This window comes from Coloeus monedula (assembly GCF_965178545.1).
Source record: "Coloeus monedula genome assembly, chromosome: 5".
Taxonomy (NCBI): domain Eukaryota; kingdom Metazoa; phylum Chordata; class Aves; order Passeriformes; family Corvidae; genus Coloeus; species Coloeus monedula.
In genome coordinates this window covers 31,867,247-31,886,983 of record NC_138785.1, presented here as the reverse complement: position 1 = coordinate 31,886,983, position 19,737 = coordinate 31,867,247, and the positions used below count along the sequence as shown (strand labels likewise).

Here is a 19,737-nt window from a genome sequence, read left to right as displayed (position 1 = left end):
TCATCCACCTTAACTAATATTCATAAAGCTTTCCAGGGAACTGCATCAACACAGAATTGAGCAAGCTGTTCTTCTGGAGAAGAGAGGAGAAGCTAGTCATTGATTCTTTCCTGACCAGTTTTGCAGTGTGAGGTGTGCTAGACTTCTGTTGTTGGTATAGGGGGCAAAACATTGGTCAGAATACCTTAAGATAAGGGGGTCTGTGGGTGTGCAGATATTGGTGTTTCTGAAAGGGGATGTTTTCACTCCTTGAGCCTTTGAATACAGCAAGTGTTGCTGCTATGTACAGAGTCACGATTTGTAATGTGCTGGATGAACTGAGGGATATATGAAACCAGCTTATAGTATGATACTACATAGTTTTAAATATGCTCTGTCCTAAGAACTCATGTGGGGTGAGCATTACAGTCATGTGCTTTGCAAGGACTATTGTCTGTTTCAGGCTGTTTAAACGTGAGTTGTGAGGTATGAGCCTTTGTGTACACCTCTGTGCTAAAGTAGCTTTTCTCTGGATTGTGCAACTTGCACATGTATTACTGCTGATACTGTAAATGCTCTGCAGATTTAAGCAATTACTGTCATCTCACTTTAAACTTTTAGGAGGAGGGTTCTTGTTGCTGCAGAAAACACACTAGACTGTCCTCATAAATGTGATATCTTATTTTGGAGTTGGCAGGACTGCTTTTTGGAAGTAGCATAGGGGAAAAATTTGACAGGCATTATCTTCTTAATAATTACTCAAGTATTTTGAGGGTATATCACTGATAAATTTACTGAGTATGTGACTTCCTCTTCTAGCTGCCTGATGGCTGATAAGCTGTAGCACAGTCACTTTAAAGCACACATTAGTCACTGTGACTCCTCACTGCCCTGTACTGAAAGTGGTGACTCATCTCTGGGTCTGACTTTCCATTATGAAGTGCAACCTTTACCCTTGGTAACTAGGTGGAGGATTTCACAAAACAGGCTAAAACGTTCCTGCCTCCTGTGCTGGGTCCCCCCACCTCACAGCCAGTGTCTGCAACTCTGTGTCAGCTAGGAAAGATGTGAGGCATCAGATGTGCTGCTAGGCTCTTAACAAATCTTTAGACCTTGCTGTCTCTTTGAGAAGAACTTTGCTTTGGATAGTGGCTTTTCAGCAGTGTCTGTGAAGCTCTAGCAGAATGCAAGCATAGCAATGAAAAGCAAGCCTGCACATAAAAGCATGATCCAGAGGCTTATTTTGGCACTTGTTTTTGGCATTCTTTTGCCTGGTGAGACTGAGGTAGTACAGTGACTTCCACACTTTGTACAGTGTTTATAATCGTCTTTTCTAATGAGTAGAAGGAGGTTATGAGCCAGACACTTTTTTGCAATGTTACAAAATATGCAGTGGTAGAGCACCTTTCTTGCCTTTATTCAAAAGCAGCTGATTCAGAGGTTAAATACTACTTCAGGTTAGCAGACTTTTTTGTGCAGCTCTGAAATACTGAAACAGTCTCATTTTAGAGAGTATGGGTTAAGCAGGAAGAAGACCTAATCTGATTTTTCTGGAGTGAAGAAGTTGAGGGAGTCTTTAGGTTTTAGACTTTAATGTTGGAATAATGTTAATATTTCTTTTGGCTCTTTTGAAAAAAATTTAGCAATGTGCATTGACAGTTAAGGCAGCCAACACTGTCCTGAGCTGTATTTAATAGGAACATAGTCATTATTTGCTCAGAAGTGATTATTTCTCTCTGTTCAGTATTACCTAGCTGTGTCTGGAATACTGTATGTTTTTTGGTCCTTGATCCAGGAAAAGCATGAACTGGCAGCAAGCCCAGCAGAGGGACCATCAGGGTGGTCAGGAGGCTGGAGCACAGGCCCTGGGAGGGGAGGCTGGGGGAGCCTAAGTTACTTCAGCCTGAAGAAGAGCAGTCTCAGAGGTACCTGTCTGCAGCCCCTTCATACCTGCAAGGATGCCGTCAGGAACACTGGGGCCAGGCTCTTCACAGTAGTGGGAAAATGAGGTACAAAGGCTGTAGCTTCTAATAAGAAGTAGATACAGTAGATTTAACAATTAAAACCCAAAACACTAAACAAAAATAACCATCAAACTTTCACTGTGAGAACAACCATGCGGTGGAACAGGCTGCATGGGGTGGTTGTGAATCTTTGTAAGCATTAAAAAGTACAGCTGGATTGAAACCCTGAGTCATTGCTGATCCTGGCCAGAGGCCCAGAGACCTCCTGAGGTTTCTTCTAGCTTGAATGGTTCTGTTTGTTCTGCTGGTTCTAAAAATGTATGACTGATGATTCTGAAAACACGTGTTTTGAAAAGACTGTTAACCTGCAAATAAAACCAACTTTGTCATATATATGTGGATTATTTCCAGAATGAGTTACAGTAGTACTAAAAGATAGCAAATATTTGACAACTATTGTGATCTTCTTTCTTGAAAGATAAGGGTAGTAATAATCACAAGGAAAATCTAGGCATGTCATGGTGACACCCTTAAAGGACATCAGACTCTTACTTACCAAATACAGTCCTTTGGAGTCTGGGGACCAAATGGTTCAAGAGTTTGAAGATGCCTTCATGCAGTTAAGGGAAACCTACTCATCAGTGTTCAAAATTATAAAAGAGCTTAAAGATACTTTTTTTTTTTTCCCTTGCTTGCTTAGTTAGTGGGGCCAGGTTGGATGGGGCTTTGAGGACTTGGTCTAGCAGAGGGCATCCCTGCTCATGGCAGGAGGGCTGGTCTTTAAGGTCGTTTTCAACCCACACCATTCTGTGATGCTGTGAATGTTTTTTGTGTTTCTTGGGACATACAGTTTCAGAAACCTGGCCTTCTGTAGAACACACTGGATAATGAATTACTAGGAAAATGGAATCTAACATATTCTTTACTATTAAGAGGTGTGATAAAACTTGGTTTGTATAAATAGATAACATGTAACCTTGAAGTTTTTCTCCTGCATTTAGACAAGTGTAGGGATTTAGTCCTTAAAAGATGTCTTCTGTTGGTACATTAATAATCCTAAATGAGGGACTTGCAAAATCTCTCTCTCAAGGTAGAGGGAGTAACTGCTCTATTTCTACTGCTGAAAAGAATTTTATATGTAGTAAGTAGTTAATGCTTTTTATTAAAAAGTTCATGTGATGATAATGAAGTGTTCTTCAGTAATCCAGCTTTGTTCTACTTGCAGTTCTTCAGCATCACAGCAGTTTTCTTTTGGAGGTTTTGGGTGGTGATAGGTTTCTTTTTTATTCCTCCCAGTGGTCTGTGTGCTGTGAGATGTACATATAGCCTAGGAGAAGGGATACTATAGAAATTAACTGAGACCTGGAATACTCTCAAAAATAAAAATTAAGGAGAAACCCCTAAAAACAAGTTTTTATTCATTGCTGTCTAGATAACAGCAGTATCCTGGCTTCTTTTTTAGTTCTAGTTCCAGTTTAGTTCTAGGTAGTCCTAAAAATTTGACTGACTGAAATACAGTCTCACTAACAATTGTTTCCCAGTAATTGTGATGTAGATAAAAATATATGAAAATACTCTCATGTTACTTCAAATTGTACTTTTTTACACACCCTTTTTCTGCAGCTACCAAATCAAGAATACAGCTGTATTAAATGTTTAAGCCAGTCTTAACAAAAGTGAATGATGCTTAAAAATAGTACTGCCTAAAAATCTTTCCCATCTTGTATATGACAGTAAAGTATAGCTTCTCTTACTGTCAGAACAGATCAGTCTCACTGTTTTGGATACTCTTTTTCCAATAGTATTGAAACAGCAGGTTAAGAACTGTTTATTTGAAAACCCTGTGCAAACTGTGACTATTCAGTCCTTCCTAAATTACAGAAATAAACATATATTGAGAAATGTTGAAGCTCCAATACTGGATGAGAAATACCAGTTGTGAGCTAACTTTGTGAAAATGACCTTTACATAAAAATTGGATGACTAACAAGCTAAATAAAACTCCATGTTATTCTTAAGTTCTAGCATAAAGAGCCAAATGCAGACAGGCTTTCCTATGCTTTTCTCAAAGCTGTGCCCCCTGTCAACTGTGTTCTTTCACATGACAGTCAAATGGGGGTGCAGAAAACTAAGGGAACTATTTGCATGGGAGTGAGTAGGAACTCAGAATAAAAAGTTAGGACCCTTCCTCTTTTAGCATCTTTTTAATTCCTAAGATTTTCTTTGAAATAGGTTGTTCCTTGAGGCAGTTATGATTTCTGCCGTAAAGTTGCTGGTTAAGAAGTTCTGCTTCTTGACGAGGTAACATTTATTTTTAGAAGGTATAAAAGTGGTTCCAAAAATAAAAATTGTTCCTAGAACCTAGATGTATCCCTTATAGGAATTTTATTTATCCTTTTGGGGTACTTGGCCAGTTTTGTGTGAGTTCAGAGCAATTTGGTGTGCTTTTCATACCTAGGTGTTGGCAAGATGGCTAGATCTAAGCATTGCTGCCTGGTTGCTGAAGAATTCTAAGGCCTTCCACCAGCAAGTTTATGGGCACCTTCTGGTTTTGATATGAGGATGTTTTATCTAACTAAACATAAGGACAACATGAAGCTAGAAGGAACCACACCTCTCATGAGGATGTGAATGGATATTTGAATTGGGGACTGGAACTTGGCAGAAAAACGTGTGTACTTCTGGGGAGTTCCTTTTACAGCCCAGTAGCAGAGGATGAGTAGGATGTTGGTGTTCTGTATCTGTCACTTCTCCAGCCAGTCAGATTGGCAGCAAGGGATTGAAAGCTTCAAGAGTGGCTTTTGTCTTTTTCATCAATAGGCTTGTTAATTTTTTAGACTATGGGAGAAAGAGGTTGAAAAGGTACTATAAAGGGAAGCACTTACCTTCTTACAGATCCCTCATTAGATGATATGTAGCACCTTTAATTATCAATGTAAACAAACTTTTGACCACAGTATGCACTCTGCTTGAAATAATCTTGATGAGCCATCAGAAATGGTAGATCAATATGCCTTGAAATCCTTTTAAAAGTACCAGAAAGGAACACAACTTTCTCCTGCAAGCTGTAGCTATAACTGTTTCGCTTAATAAGTTAATATGAGAACATGAGCACCACTCTACTTTTTAGGTTATCGTTCATCTGCACGTCAGATACTCTTTGATCTTTAAGGCTTAGTTGGATGTCGTTAAACATCTGAAAGTAAAATCTTTCTTTTGCTTATGTCACTAGTGGTGTTAGGTATATGTGGGGAAGAGAAAGAAATAACTAAGGTAGTTTGCTCTCAGTAAATGTGTAATTCTCATAATGTTCCAACTGCGCAGGATGTAAAATTTACCAGGTTTTGTTGATTGCTGCCTCAGTGACTTCTATATGTAACAATGGTGAGAAGTGGGGTCTTGACTTAGTAGATGAATGTTAGGTACATGGATTCCAAAGCATAAGCAAGTAGACAGGTTTAGATATTTTCTATATTGTCACTAAAGTGTTCTGTTATATGCTTAGCTTTAGTAGACAGAAGGAATAGAAGAGTGTGTGTGTTAAGAAAAAGACTTGTGAAACTTAAAATGTTATTCTGCTGTAGCTTTGAGTAAGGCTGTTGGTTTTGTAGATGCTCTAAGAGTATTTTTAGTTGTAGGAAGCATCAGAGAGGCTGTTGCCTGGCTGATGGGTTAAACATGTCCTTTACTTAGAGATACAGAGATCATCACCATATCATTGCTAAGAGGGAGAAAAAGCATCCAAAATCACTACTTGTTTTCTTGAGTGTTTGTTTGTTTGTGCTGTGTGTGAATAGTTATCATACACTTGTTGATCAGGAATTTAGAGAAGGTCAACAAATGACAGCGGATTTCAGAAACAATTCTGAGGGATAAATTTAGAAATGCTTCTTAGCTATTTCAGTATTATTTGTATGAATCTCATGTATTAAGGATCTGAACTTTTACCCCTTCTCTTTTTCAGTGGTTGGAGCAGCACCTAGGAAATCAGTGGGATTTATGTGCTGACCATGTTAAATGTCTTCTCTGTTTGGGTGGGATGAGGCTGGAGGGACCAAAACATAATCACTTAACTTTCCAGGCTCTTTTAGTTTTAAATTGTCCTCTAAGCAGGTTGCATGTTCTTAAGACAAATTCTGTGGTGTGTGGTCAGGGAGACTGGCAGCTCTAGCTGCCATCGTGATGACTTAATTTTACGTAAAGTATGGTAAACTGGCAGCCTGTGTTGGCATGCAGAGATGTGAGGGGTAGCAGTGCTGAACTCCTCTTACAGGAGCTACTAAAATAAGGGAATTTCAGTTTACTGGTAGATAGGAAGCAATTTTTACATGGTAATACTATTTTTGCCATAGGAGCTGAAAGTAAGAAAAATAGGTACATCACAGCTATGGTGAGTAAGTGGTTTCAAGGAACTTTAAAGATGGGGAAATGACCTTTATTTTTGCTGGAGCAATGTCTGTTCTCTGGAGATGAACTTCATTCTTTTCTCCTTTTTGAAAATGTTGTTATAAAACATACACGCTTACCTGTTTTATCTTACAAAACTTTTATGAATTAACAAATGTAGCCTGAAATAAATTCTGAGTAATAATGACTCCTTCTATTTGTTCCTGTTTAAAAACTATCTAAAAAGATTTTTTTTTAAGTAGCTAAAGGACAAACACAGGTTTGTTTGTCATCTGTTCTATGTATAGGGTACCATAACTAAGAATCTAATCCAGGGGTATATTTCTCAGTTATCTGAAATTTCAGACATTTAGTGGGTATTACAGTGGCTATATAAACGCATTTTTGACTTGATGGAATCCTCATTTAGATCTAATGAAATTTGATGGAACTATCTATTGAGTAGATTTTCTAGATGAATCTAAATTAATTTATACCTTGCAAAATCAAATTCTGTAATGCCCTTCTGTTTTTTGTCCCATCACCTGAACTAACAAAATTTGTCTGATCTTTATGGACAACCCATATTAATATCTGTAGCAACCCTGTGGTCAAAACCAGGATACTTTGCGTGGAATATCTCTAAGCAGTAAAATTCAATGTTGCTGCAAATATGGATTAGTCTTAATTCTGACAACTGATAAAGCAAGTGATGTCATGATCATTAAAGTCTGTGGATCTTGTCCTTTAAAAAAAACCAAGCCTAAGTTGGTACTAGTTCTTAAACTGATATGAGATTTATCAAATTACTCAGCAGGAGTCAGTTTGAATTATTTCACAGTAATGATCTACCTCTACTTTGCCTTTTGACTGTTTGTAAGTAGATTTGGATGGAACTTAAATACTTTAAAAATGCCTATTCTGAGAATAAGATTTTGTTCACTGTCACATTACTAGTTATGAAGGTCCTCAGTGTTTTGGGGTTTTTCTTGCAGATGATTCAGCTCTAGAAGAAAGATTTGTCTTCACAAATTCCTTTGAAAGCACAATGGACACATTTTAGTGTTCTACAGAAGTTATCTAGGAACAAGAACATTGGACTTTGAGGAAGAACAGAGTTCAGAGAGCCCGGAAATTGGTCACTAACAAACACACTTTGGCCATACAGCTTGGAAATGAATACCATTGAGACAGCAAAGCTTGAAGAGCATATGGAGGGTCAACCAAATGACACTTCTACTGGCTACTCACGACCTACTCTCTCAGTCAGTGAAGAGAACAAAAATGGCACTAGCAAACCAAAGGGCTTGTCTAATGGCTTGCGAAAAACAGCAAAGAAGTATCCTGATTACATCCAGATTGCTATGCCTGCTGAATCTAGGAACAAATTTCCTCTGGAATGGTGGAAAACAGGCATTGCCTTTGTCTATGCTCTCTTCAACTTGATATTAACAACTGTCATGATCACTGTGGTCCATGAGAGAGTACCTCCAAAGGAGCTAAGCCCTCCCTTACCTGACAAATTTTTTGATTACATTGATCGTGTGAAATGGGCTTTTTCTGTATCAGAAATAAATGGAATGATACTACTTGGATTATGGATATTCCAGTGGTTGTTTCTTAGATACAAGTAAGTTAGCAGTATTTTCTTTTCTCTGCTGTATGTTTTTATTGCTCACTTTGGAGACAAGAAACTGCACAGTTCTGGGCCCCTCCATTTAGGAAGGACGTTTAGATGCTTTAGCGTGTCCAGAGGAGGGCAACAAGGTTGGTGAGGGGCTTGGAACACAAGCCCTGTGAGGAGAGATTGAGGGAACTAGGGTTGTTTAGTCTAGAGAAAAGGAGACTTAGAGGTGACCTTATCACTCTCTACAACTTCCTGAAAGGGGATTGTAGGCAGGTGGGGGTTGGTCTCTTCCACCAGGCAGCAACTGACTGAACAAGAGCACACTGTCTCAAGCTGCGTCAAGGAAGGTATAGGTTGGATATTAGGAAAAAGTTTTTCATGGAAAGAATAATAAAGTACTGGAATGGTCTGCCCAGGGAGGGTGGTAAAAGGTTTAAAGAAAGACTAGACATAGCACTTGGTACCATGGTCTAGTTGACATGTTAGGGCATGGTTTGGACTCAATGATCTTGGAGGTCTCGTCCAACCTCATTATTCTGTGATTCTGTACAGTAAAATCTATAACAATGTTGTAGAATAGGGCTGGCAGGAAAATAACAAAGGGATGGCTTGTTTACAAAATGTTCTAGTGTCTATGACAGATATGGAAATACAGGTTTTCTGATTATTGAATAATGTTTTTTAATTCTGGATTTCTGACACCTATGTTGTACTAGTCAACTTTATTCTGAAATTGGGCTTTTCAAAGCTTGTTTACTGATGTGGAGGTGTTTAAACTGAGGAGATTGTGATGATGTAAGAAAATCTCTTCCAAATTTGAGGAAGAACCCACTGTCCTCTACGGCTAAATAGAAGTTTTCTCCTGTGTCTTCATTTGCTTAAACTATGTATATTTAAGTCAAGAATGTGGTTATAGTATGATACTAAAAAGAGAAGGTCATTGAGTTGAGGAAAACTGCCTGACTGCACCTGTAAGTTAGATTGAGGCCATGTTAAATTGGTGGTAGCTTTGCACTATAAGGAGCTAACAAGACTAAAAGCTGATGAAGGACTTTTTAGTATTGATTCAGAGAAGTGTATGGTGAAGAGCTGGGGTGGAGCTGCTCTTTCATTCTAAGGATTTAGCTACCTAGTGAAGCTAGAGCTCCATAAAAGTTAAATATCCTGCACGTAAACTTTGTACTCAATAATTTTCCCCCTTTCCTTACTTTCAGATCAATAGTGGGACGCAGGTTCTTTTTTATAATAGGAACTTTGTATCTGTACCGCTGTATTACCATGTACGTTACCACCTTACCTGTGCCTGGAATGCATTTTCAGTGTGCGCCTAAGGTAAGAGCCTTTGCCTCTTGCATCTTGCCCTAGTCTCTGCATCAGTCCTGATGGCTCCTTAGAACAAATTGAAGGTAGTATTTCAGGTATTACTTAATAACACAAATTACTTTCAGTTGATGTCTTCAGAAACATAGGTAGTGATAAACCAAAACTTGTGTGATACGGAAAGAGCCTCAAGTTGATGCAGTTGAGTGCTCCCTTGCAGAACATCTTAAGTTGAAATAGTGCTGCTACTAAATCAATCAACTTGCTTCTGAGGCTCAAGCTAGTCACTCTTAATACTGCATCAGTATTTTTTCTTATATGGTGGGATACCCAAGGTCAATATTGTAATTTATAGGCTGATATACAAGCTTATGTTGCTGTATCCCTTTAGAAACCCAAACTGTCATGTGCTTTGTCGAGTTTCTATTTGGTCAAGAGCTATCACGATACCTGTCTCTGCTTCCAACCAAGTCAGCTACCTGTCTCTGCTTCCAACCTGCAAAATGTATAGGAATGTGACTTAAACGAGTTCAGCTGTGTAAATGAACTGATATGTATAGAAACATGGATGTGCTAATAGTGTTACAAAAATATTTTAAACATTTAATGACACTGGAGTTAAGTGGTGACATAAAGGAGTTGTTACTCCCACTTCCAATTACTAATAAAAAGTTGTAGACTTGAAATTCCTTGGAACAAACTATCATGTTGGCTGTACTGAAAAAAAGTATTGCCAGTTTAATGGGAGGATAAATTTGTCACCTCTTTGATAGGATTTCTAGTCTTGAATTCCAGCAACATGGCTGTTGTCTACTACTTTGAGACAACTTAGGGATATAGTGGATGAATTTCTTCTTATGAATCAGTGTCTATTTGAAAATGCTTTATTTAATGGTCACTACTGTAAAGATTTTATGGTTTTCTTCTAATAGCTTGGGGAATGACTGTGTAGTAGATTGTGTATTGAGGAGTGAGAAGAGGTAATCAAACGAAAATGCAAATGTCTCTGCTGAAAGTTCATTTTGCTAGCATTAAACCAGGATGAATTACTTGAACTGTGGAAAAACACTTGATGATAATTCTTCTGGATTATTTTTGTCACGTGACTATTTTTCTGATTATGGAAAACACAGTCATCCATTTTTCTTGTGTTTTTTTTTCTAGAGTTAATTTTTAACAGCTAGGTAAAACTGAGTGTTTGCCTACTATCTGTGAGAAATAAAGAGCTGGTCCTAATGCATGCTTTAAAAATGTACATCCTCCAAATACAAGTATGTCCTGAGTTTGTAACTAAATCTGAAGTGAAGCGAGTTTGAAGTTTTACTCATTAGAAACACTGGTCAGCTCTGAACAGAATAACAGAATTGGTATGCAAGGTTGTACTGGTTTTGAATTGGTTTCATACATTCTGTCAACTGCTGTCATGAGAGATCTGACCTTACAGATTTTTAATTTTTAACTTTTCAGTATATTCTGCATCTCATTCTCATACAATGCATATTTTAAAATAACCTGGGAAAACATAGACAGGATGCTAGTGTTACCAAACTGATCTTTATCACCTGTCAATTTTGAAATGCATGCTTATTTAAGAATATGTGGAAGAAAGCCAATGAAAATAATTTGTCCTTTTATCCTTGTCTTCCTGACTCTACATGTGTTTGGGCAAGAAGTTTACTTGAGTCACTTATGGTGTATCTTAAAATTTATTTTATATTTCTTTCTGGTGTTCTAGTTGAATGGAGACTCTCAGGCAAAGGTTCAGAGAATCCTGCGACTGATTTCTGGTGGTGGTCTATCCATAACTGGATCACACATCCTGTGTGGAGACTTCCTGTTTAGTGGACACACTGTAGTACTAACGCTGGTCTATCTGTTCATCAAAGAGTGTAAGTGGTTCTATTTCAATGCACTTCCTTGTTCATATTTGTTGTACTGGGAAAACAAATGACAAAAGTACATGTAAAACTACTGCCCTCCAAAAGTTATTCATCAACTTGTACACAGACTGTATTTATATGGGTTTGAAACACAAATTGAGTGGAAATGGAGCCATGGCTGTAGTAAAATCATAAAATGGTTAAGGTTTGAAGGGGCCACTGTAGGTTATCTAGCCCAACCTTTCTGCTCAAGCAGAGTTCCCTAGAGCACATTGCACAGGATTTTGTCCAGACAGTTCTTGAGTGTTTCCAGTGGGGGAAACTTCACAGCCTCTCTGGGCAGTCTGTTCCAGTGCATGGTCACCTGCACAGTAAACAAGTTCTTCCCCACAGTTAGGTAGAACTTCCTGTGCATTGTTTCCTGCCTGATGCTTCTTGTCCTATTGCTTGGCACCACTGAGAAGAGCCTGGTTCTGTCATCTTGACACACTTCCTTCAGATACTTAGAGATGCTGATGAGGTCCCCTCTCACACTTCTCCAGGCTAAACAGGCCTATTTTCTTCAGTCATTCCTCATAAGAGAGGTGTTCCAGTTTCCTAATCATCCTCTTAGCCCTCCAATGGACTTGTTCCACATCTGTCTTGTACTAGGGAGCCTAGAACTCCAGATGTGGCCTTACCAGGGCTGAGCAGAGGATCAGGACCACCTCCTTCAACCTGCTGGCAATGATCTTACTAATACACCCCAGGATGCTCTGCCCTTCTTGGCCATGAGGGCACTGCTCATGGACAGCTTGGCCACCAGGACCCCCAGGACCTTCTCGGCAGAGCTACTTTCCAGCAGGTTGGCTCCCACACTGTACTGGTGCATCAGGTTCTTCCTTTCTAGGTGCAGGACCCTGAACTTGCCCTTGCTGAGTTTCAAAACGTTCTGCTCTGCCCATCTCTTCAGTGTCTGAGATCTTCTGAAGGGCAGCATGGCACCACTCCTCTGAGGTTTGTATCCTCAGCAGGCTTGCTGAGGGTGCACTCTATCCCTTCATCTAAGTTGTTGATGAGTAAGTTAATACTGGGTGCAGTATGAACCTTTGGGTTGAACTAGACTCTGTGCCACTGATTAAAAACCCTCTAAGCCCTGCCATTCAGCCAGTTCTCAGTCCACCTCACTAGTTGTCCAGCTTTGCTTGTGAGGACATCATGGGAGACAGTGTCAAAGCCTTTCTGAAGTTCACATAGACAACATGCAGTTCTCTCCTGTTATTTATCCAGCCAGTTGTCCAGATTTTGAAGGCAATCAGGCTGGTTAAGCATGATTTCCCTATGGTGACTCCATGCTAACTACTCCTGATCACCTTGTTTTCCACATGCCAAGTGGTGGCCTCAAGGGTGAGCTGTTCCATCACCTTCTCAGGGATTGTGGGTAAGGCTGACTAAAAGTGCTGTGGGCTTTAATTAAGGGCTTAATGTGGCTAAACATGTCATCTCTATGTAAGTGTTTATTGGTTGATTAAACAAGATAGCTTTTCATCGTTTGTTGACAGTTTATTCAAATTTTGGATAAACCATACTGTAGTTAATTATGCACACTAGCTCTGTGGAGGTTAGCTGCAGGGGACTGTAGGGAATTTTGTGGCTTGAACACAGCATCATTGCACACTTTCGCTGCATCCAGTAGCAAAGTTACTTTTCTCAGGTGTGCTGTACATTAGTTACTGCAAGCAATGAATAGTTAATTCATGCTCTTTGGATGTCTTGTGCTTGAGTCTTCTACTTAATGCTTCTTGTAGTTGATAAGAATTTGGCAAGCATGCAGAAGATGCAGTTATGGTTTCCCCCTTTGCTTTACATTGCTCTGGGGCATGGGAGGAAAAAATCTTGTGCTGCACCCAGAGTATCTCTTAAAGTGTTAGAGAACTGAGGACTGACTTCTAAATCTAATACATGGTAAGCAGTGCTTGTATCCTGGGAGCTTGGCTGCTCATGAATATGTAGTGGGGAGTTCCCTTTTCAGTTCACATGTTTGGAGTTGGAATCTTCCCTCCTACTGTTGTGTCCCAAACTATGCAAATCTATGCAAATGCTAGTTTGGCTGATGGGAATGTGTAATTTGCACTGAAACAAAAATAAGACTAACCAGCATTAGTTGGATGCCTTCCTTTTATTAAAATGCTGAGGGAACAAGGTGCTGCAGTGCTGCATTCTGCCTTAAACAAAAAACATAATATGAAAGGGCCTCTTGAATATGATAGACTCCAAATCTGTAGATTTGAGATGTTCTTTGAACAGGGATTTAAGATGCTGATTATAGTCTGATGATTCTTAGACCTAGGTCTTTCCTGGGAATTGAATGTTACTGGGGGAATGGCATTTGTAACTCATCAAAATTACCAGAGCAATATCAGGAAAATAGCCTAATAATAGTTATTGTTTGCCTTGTTTTGTCTGCTACATTGCATTTTAATGCTATTCACATACTCAATTGTACCAGGAAAGATGAAGACAACCCAGTATTCTCTGGGCTAGTTTTACTCCTGTATTTTATACTACAAGGGGTTGGGAAAATTGCATCATACAATTTTTTGTAATAAGCCTTTTGACTGCTGCCCAGTTGTTAGGCATGTATTTCAGTGAAGTTGTGAACATTTCAGTGCTCCATAAGTGAGAAATGCATAGCTTTCTGGTTTTTGCCTCCCATATAATTATCAAAATGTTATCTGAACCAAGACATAAGCCCTATAATTGCTCTGAATTAGAGGCTGCTTTTTTGCTCTTCCGATAACTCTTTGGTATAAGATGCATTCTGGGATTTTTATGTCTGGCTTAGTGGAGTTTTTGCTCTGTTCTGCGATTTTTTTTTCATTTACTCCTCTGCACTCCACCTTTTTCACCAGAACAGTTATTCATATTTTTAGTATTTTTAGCCTTGGTATGTCTGTCTTGCTCAGTGCTGTTTTCATCAGCTTCTTGAGATTACTTGGCTTCTTATCTTAAAAAAAAAAATCTTCACCTACTGATTTTTTTATCTGCAGTGTTTTGGGGAGAGTTAAGATAATTTATTGTTTTGACACTTTCACCAAAAAGTGGTCCTACAGTTACTGTTTTGCACAGGCCTCTGAGAGCCTACTGGGCAGGCTTGTTGAGATCAGTAACTTTTCTGCTGGTATTGTGTGGAAGTAAAGGCTGACCATTGCCTGACAGGGCAAGAGGTGCCAAAACCTCCCACTGTGAGTGAAATGAAGCCAGTTAGCCTGTCAGAAGTTATGAATGGTCATTGTGACACTCAAGGCATTTTTCAGTGGGAAAGAAATACAAGAGAACTTTTCCACTGAAGAGGCTTAAATGCATTTTGAATAGCTTCACTCCCATTTGTTAAATCTTTCATTAAAGGATATAAATTCACATACTGTTCTTTTCTGTACAGTGTATTTTGTTTCACACATCTGAGGCTTCATGCAAATTAGTTAAAGCTTAAGAATTAAAATGAGTGTCTTTTTCTGTTGAATCTGTCATCTCTGCTCAGGTTGTATCAATTCTAGACACTTGAATTCAATCGAGTATAGGCTGTAAAAAGAAAAGATTAAATACACTTTGGTTATTTAACTTGGGTGTATGTTTTGCCTCAATTCTGTCTCTTCCTCTGCACCCCAAATCCTAGCAACTATTTAACTGGAGAACTTAATTTGACTAGAAAATGGGTGGCTGTGTTTTCTTACTAACTCATCTTGCGTTCAGTTTAAAAAGTAAGAACACTTCAGTAAGGTTGCGTCATTTATTAGTCTTGTTTTCTGTGTCAAAGCAGGGGGTTTATACCAGCATGATATGAATTATGCTTTCAAATTTAGTAACCTTAAATTAATTTTTTTCTCCTTCCTTTTGTGGATTGCTATAATAATATAGATGGCTTTTTGCTGTGTTTTTTCCCCATCACCTCCCTGTTTCAGATTCACCACGTCATTTTTGGTGGTATCACTTAATTTGCTGGCTAATGAGTGCTGCTGGCATCATTTGTATCCTGGTTGCTCATGAACACTATACCGTAGATGTCATCATTGCCTACTATATCACCACGCGGCTCTTCTGGTGGTACCACTCCATGGCTAATGAAAAGGTGAGTGGCAAATACCTTCAGAATCAATGTGTAGCCTGCATTTGTTAAAGCTTAAACTTAGTTCTTAATTTCAGCATAAAAATAGAGGTTCCATATTGAAGTTTAAACAGAATGGGCAAGGAGTTTCACTTCATTGTTATTTGTAAATAATATTAATTTGTCTTAATATTTTTTGAACTTTGAGGTTTTAATGGTGTAGTTTATGTATAGAATAGCCCTTCTTTGTCTCAGCTTATGAATAAACAGTACTTGAGTAATAAAATTTCTGGCCAACTGAAATTACTTAGACAATACTAAAATTCTAGTGACAATTATTCTGTAAATGTCATTAAAGGTATGCTGTTCAGAAGGTATCTGCTGCAGTTGTTTCACCAACACATTGAAGTAGCAGCATAGCTCTCAGGCCCATTTAATCTAATTCTCGACTATTAGTCATCAATGGAAAGACAACATGCCTGAAAGCACTCATATTGAAAAAGACTTGAGTGCTTTGTTGCCCCAAATTTTGTACAGCAACAAAGCAGCCCTTTGTGTTAAAGATGCTCAGTTTGTAGTATGCATTTGGACTATTCCAATGGAAAATTCTGTGTTTTCTAGGCTAAATACTCAGTCTTTGCAGAAATGCATGCAAATGCATTGCATTTTTTCTGTTTTCTTGATTCAAATGTAATTGATTATAAGCCTTTAAACTGACAGTTGCCTTTTCCTCTTTACATGCTTGTTCCAATACAGACTTTAAAGGTATCTTCGCAGACGAATTTTCTCTCTCGAGCATGGTGGTATCCAATATTTTATTTCTTTGAGAAGAATGTGCAAGGCTCTGTTCCTTGCAGTTTTTCCTGGCCAATATCTTGGCCTCCCAGCTGCTTCAAATCTTCATGTAAAAAGTATTCACGGGTTCAGAAGACAGGAGAGGACAATGAAAAATCTACCTGAAGGAAAGCATCTGCTCTGTTTTTTTCGGTTTTGATTTTTCTTTGTTTTTTTTTTTTTTTTTTTAACCAAAACATCAATGCTGTAACCAAAGTTCTTAAGAGGACTGTAACTGAAGAAGTGGACCAAGCTTCTGTGCAATTGATTGGAAAGACAATTGTAGATTCATATATTGCTATTTCAGATGTTTTCCTCTCATGAGGCTGTACAGACCTATTCTACTCTTCAGTGCTAATGAAATGCACCACTGATGGGATTTTTTTATTAAAGAAAAAATGGAGCAGGACTTTGCTTTATTAATGAGATAGAGGTGCCAAAGACCACAGTAACATTTCCATTACTAACTCTCACTCATCCACAGAAGCACCCAAAAGTCTCGTCTTCAGAGCTCTGGAGTGCGTAAGGGCAAAAACATCCTAAAATGTAAAAGCACGATACTGGTGTATTGAGGTGTATAAAAAAAATAACACAATTGTGGGAAGTGGTTTGTTGCATTATTCTTGCTAATGAAGGTAAGGCCTTTGTGTGACTGGTACAGCTGGAAGCGAGTCTGACTTTTTTATACACTGTGGGTTTGGATATCTTATGACTCTAAAATACTACTTACCACCATTAACTCCCATGTATTCTACTACATACCAATTTTTACATTTTTATTAGTAATTTTATATTTAAACAGTTGTGCTACTTGATGAATTTGCAAATTAGAAATAGCTGCTAACATCAGAGCTCAAGGAGCCTAGAATTTTATTTTTAATAAGGGACACAGTTTCAGTGTCAATCTTGAATTGCAGCTGGCCTTGTGTATATAGCTATATAGTGCCTGTCAGTGTATATAGATGCATATATACACAAAAGCACACACCTTAAACAAAATTATTTACTGGGAAGAGTGATCATAAAGTTCTTGATGCAGGCAAAAGTTCTACAGCTCTCACCTGCTTGAGGAATGCAAGGCCAGGTCCAAAATGAGGCTACATTTAAAATAAACATTTTAATTTTAGTAGCAATCTTCTGCTGAAGCTATGTAGCAGGCTTGCTTGGGAGCCATAGTTCTTCATTGAATTTCTTTTTTTTTTTCTTTTACCTCTGGACACATGTTTCTGTGACTTCTTTTGAAAAAGACAACCAAACAAAAAAGCTAAGGTTGAAATACCTACAACAGCAGCATTTCTTCAATTGCAACCTAAAATAATTTCATATTAAATGACACTGTGGTAGAACTCACATGTAGATTCCCTTTTTTACCCAGGGCTTCAGTCCAGCTAAAATGGCTATTTAAACAAGTTGGCTGAGAATGTGGGATATTACCATGGGGTAAACATGTAACAAAACCATAGATTAACAGCTACCTGTTTCTTGTTGGTTTGTTTTTTGTATTGTGAAAGCAAAGTAGAAAATTAGCACACCATGTTTAGCTATTTATATTCTGTATTAATTTCTGCAGTTAATATTATTTTCAGATGATCAGTAAAACCTAATGAAAAGATAAAACTGCATTAAGTGTTGAGGTGATACTAATATAAAGGAAATGCTGCGTATTTTAAGAATGTCTTGAACTGAGTGACAAGTGTGAACGCAATTTAAATAATGACAACTTGTTTTTTAAAATTAAATACAGAGTACTCAAATATAATCTTTCTTCAGTTAAGGGGATCATTGCTCTGAGTTGTACATGAGAATATTTTTGATGTGCGTTTCAAATATTTTTGTGCATTATCAAAATAATACAATAAAAAATGTTCCTTTCAGTACATCCTTGGAAAAACTTAGCTAAGAAAGAAATTCTGCTAATGTTTGGTTTTGTTACTTAAAATAAGCTTAGTAGACTCTGATAATGTGCCCCTGAAGTTGTGTGTTTATGGGCATATCTGTGCTTTCATTTGCTTGCTTCTAGCAGACCTTGAACAGCTAAAAAGCCAGTATCAAAACATTTTTGAATCCTTAATCCTATAAATGAATCTGTTCAACACCAGTCAGTAAATCTCGCAAGATACTTGTTATATCAGCATTACTTCATAGATCATAATTTTTTAAGCTAAAACCTAAGCTTTGTGATACCTTAAATATGGCCATGTTAAGCCACTTGTAGTAATACTATCTTTTAGGAGTTACGAATGGATTTCATTAGTGGTCACTGTGCCTTGAAAATCGCATGATGAAAAGCATTACCTAAGGAGCTTAAGCAGTGATTTTCATCTGGTGGCTGAAAAACAAACATTTTGATAGCCTAGGTATCTAATTATCTGCATAACCACCACCATGTCTCAGTGGGATTTCTATAATAGATCTGCAAAGCAGGCTTTCCTCATTCAGGATGAGGTGTTTGGGGTTTTTTACATTTATTCCTGTTTCTGAAAGAAAAAAATGTGGAAGTGATGAAATAGAACCAAGTAAAGTCTCTGCTTTTGTTGGGCTGTGTAAGCTTTCATTCTGCTGCTGAATTTGATAGAGATTCCCATTGTAATACAAAAGGAAAGTTTAAGTAGCAGCTCTAGCTCAAAATACTTGATTCCTCTTCTGGCTCAGTCCTCCCTTAACTGCTTAATATTTATCCATTGTATGAAAGCTCTCAAAGGGGTGTGTGTGTTTAATTAGCAGAAAGCCCCAATTCTCTATGCTCTCAATAGCTTTTAATTGCTTTTACAAACTTGGATGGTATAGCTGTATTTGAAGACTCTTTAGACCTATATGTAAGGTGATAAAATGGGTAAGTAATGGTATATTCTAGTTCTTACTGTTCTAGTAGTTTATCCAATACAAACCAAAACTGCTACATAAAACTTACTAATTTAAAGATCTTGGTGATCATTGTATACAAATACCATGAAGCTTATAGTTTCATCCTAAGAGGCAAAAGATTGCAGTAGGTAAAAAGGAGAAACTTGGACTTTTGCTTAGGCTTACAGTCAAGAGATCAGTATATTATTTGGTCTGTATATGCCCAATTTTTTGCAGTATGTCACTAATTATTTCTTCCTAGTTACAGTAATATTTCTTACAGATGTCACATGAGCTGCCCCATTACTGTGACTATAATGTGCTCCTCTCTACTGAAGAGCATGTACATGTTGAACTTTACAGACACTTAAAAGAGGCACTACACTTGTACACCTGACCTATCAGTATGACTTAAATGGTGATGGGCTTTCTTAAAATGGCTAATGTACATTTAAATCTGGATTTAAAAATGTTAATTTGAGCATTTAAAGAAGGGTGCTGCTAAGTGGTCATGCTACAGATGCCTACTTCTAATTCCAGAAATCATGAATGTCTACTTGAAAGCACAGTAAATGGACACATTTTTTGGTACGTGCTTAGCACTCCCATGTGGATGTAAATGGTACTAAATGTTAGTCATCTTTCATTGCTTTCTTCTTGGAAAGATCGCCACAGGTGGGGTAGTAGCAAAAATAACTGTGCTGAACATTGCTATGAACTCTACTACTGGATTTGCTGCCCTCCTCAAAAAAACAGTTGGGAGAGAAGGAAACTAAAAAAAAAAAAAAACTTACGTTAAAACACATTACCTTCATGTAA

General features: G+C 38.0%; 1 protein-coding gene across 2 annotated transcripts in view; it reads left to right on the top strand.

The window, feature by feature from the left end:
• SGMS2 (sphingomyelin synthase 2) overlaps nucleotides 1-18,878 on the top strand; it is a 36,790-nt gene extending 17,912 nt beyond the window's left edge. For both annotated transcript variants that reach the window (XM_082282185.1, XM_082282184.1), the window contains exons 2-6: nucleotides 7,325-7,959; nucleotides 9,171-9,288; nucleotides 11,012-11,165; nucleotides 15,098-15,264; nucleotides 15,997-18,878. In XM_082282185.1, the coding sequence (XP_082138311.1) occupies nucleotides 7,505-7,959; nucleotides 9,171-9,288; nucleotides 11,012-11,165; nucleotides 15,098-15,264; nucleotides 15,997-16,200 (1,098 nt within the window). In that variant the 5' untranslated portion in view covers nucleotides 7,325-7,504 and the 3' untranslated portion in view covers nucleotides 16,201-18,878. The remainder of the gene's footprint in view (nucleotides 1-7,324; nucleotides 7,960-9,170; nucleotides 9,289-11,011; nucleotides 11,166-15,097; nucleotides 15,265-15,996) is intronic.
• The last annotated feature ends 859 nt before the right edge of the window (nucleotides 18,879-19,737 follow it).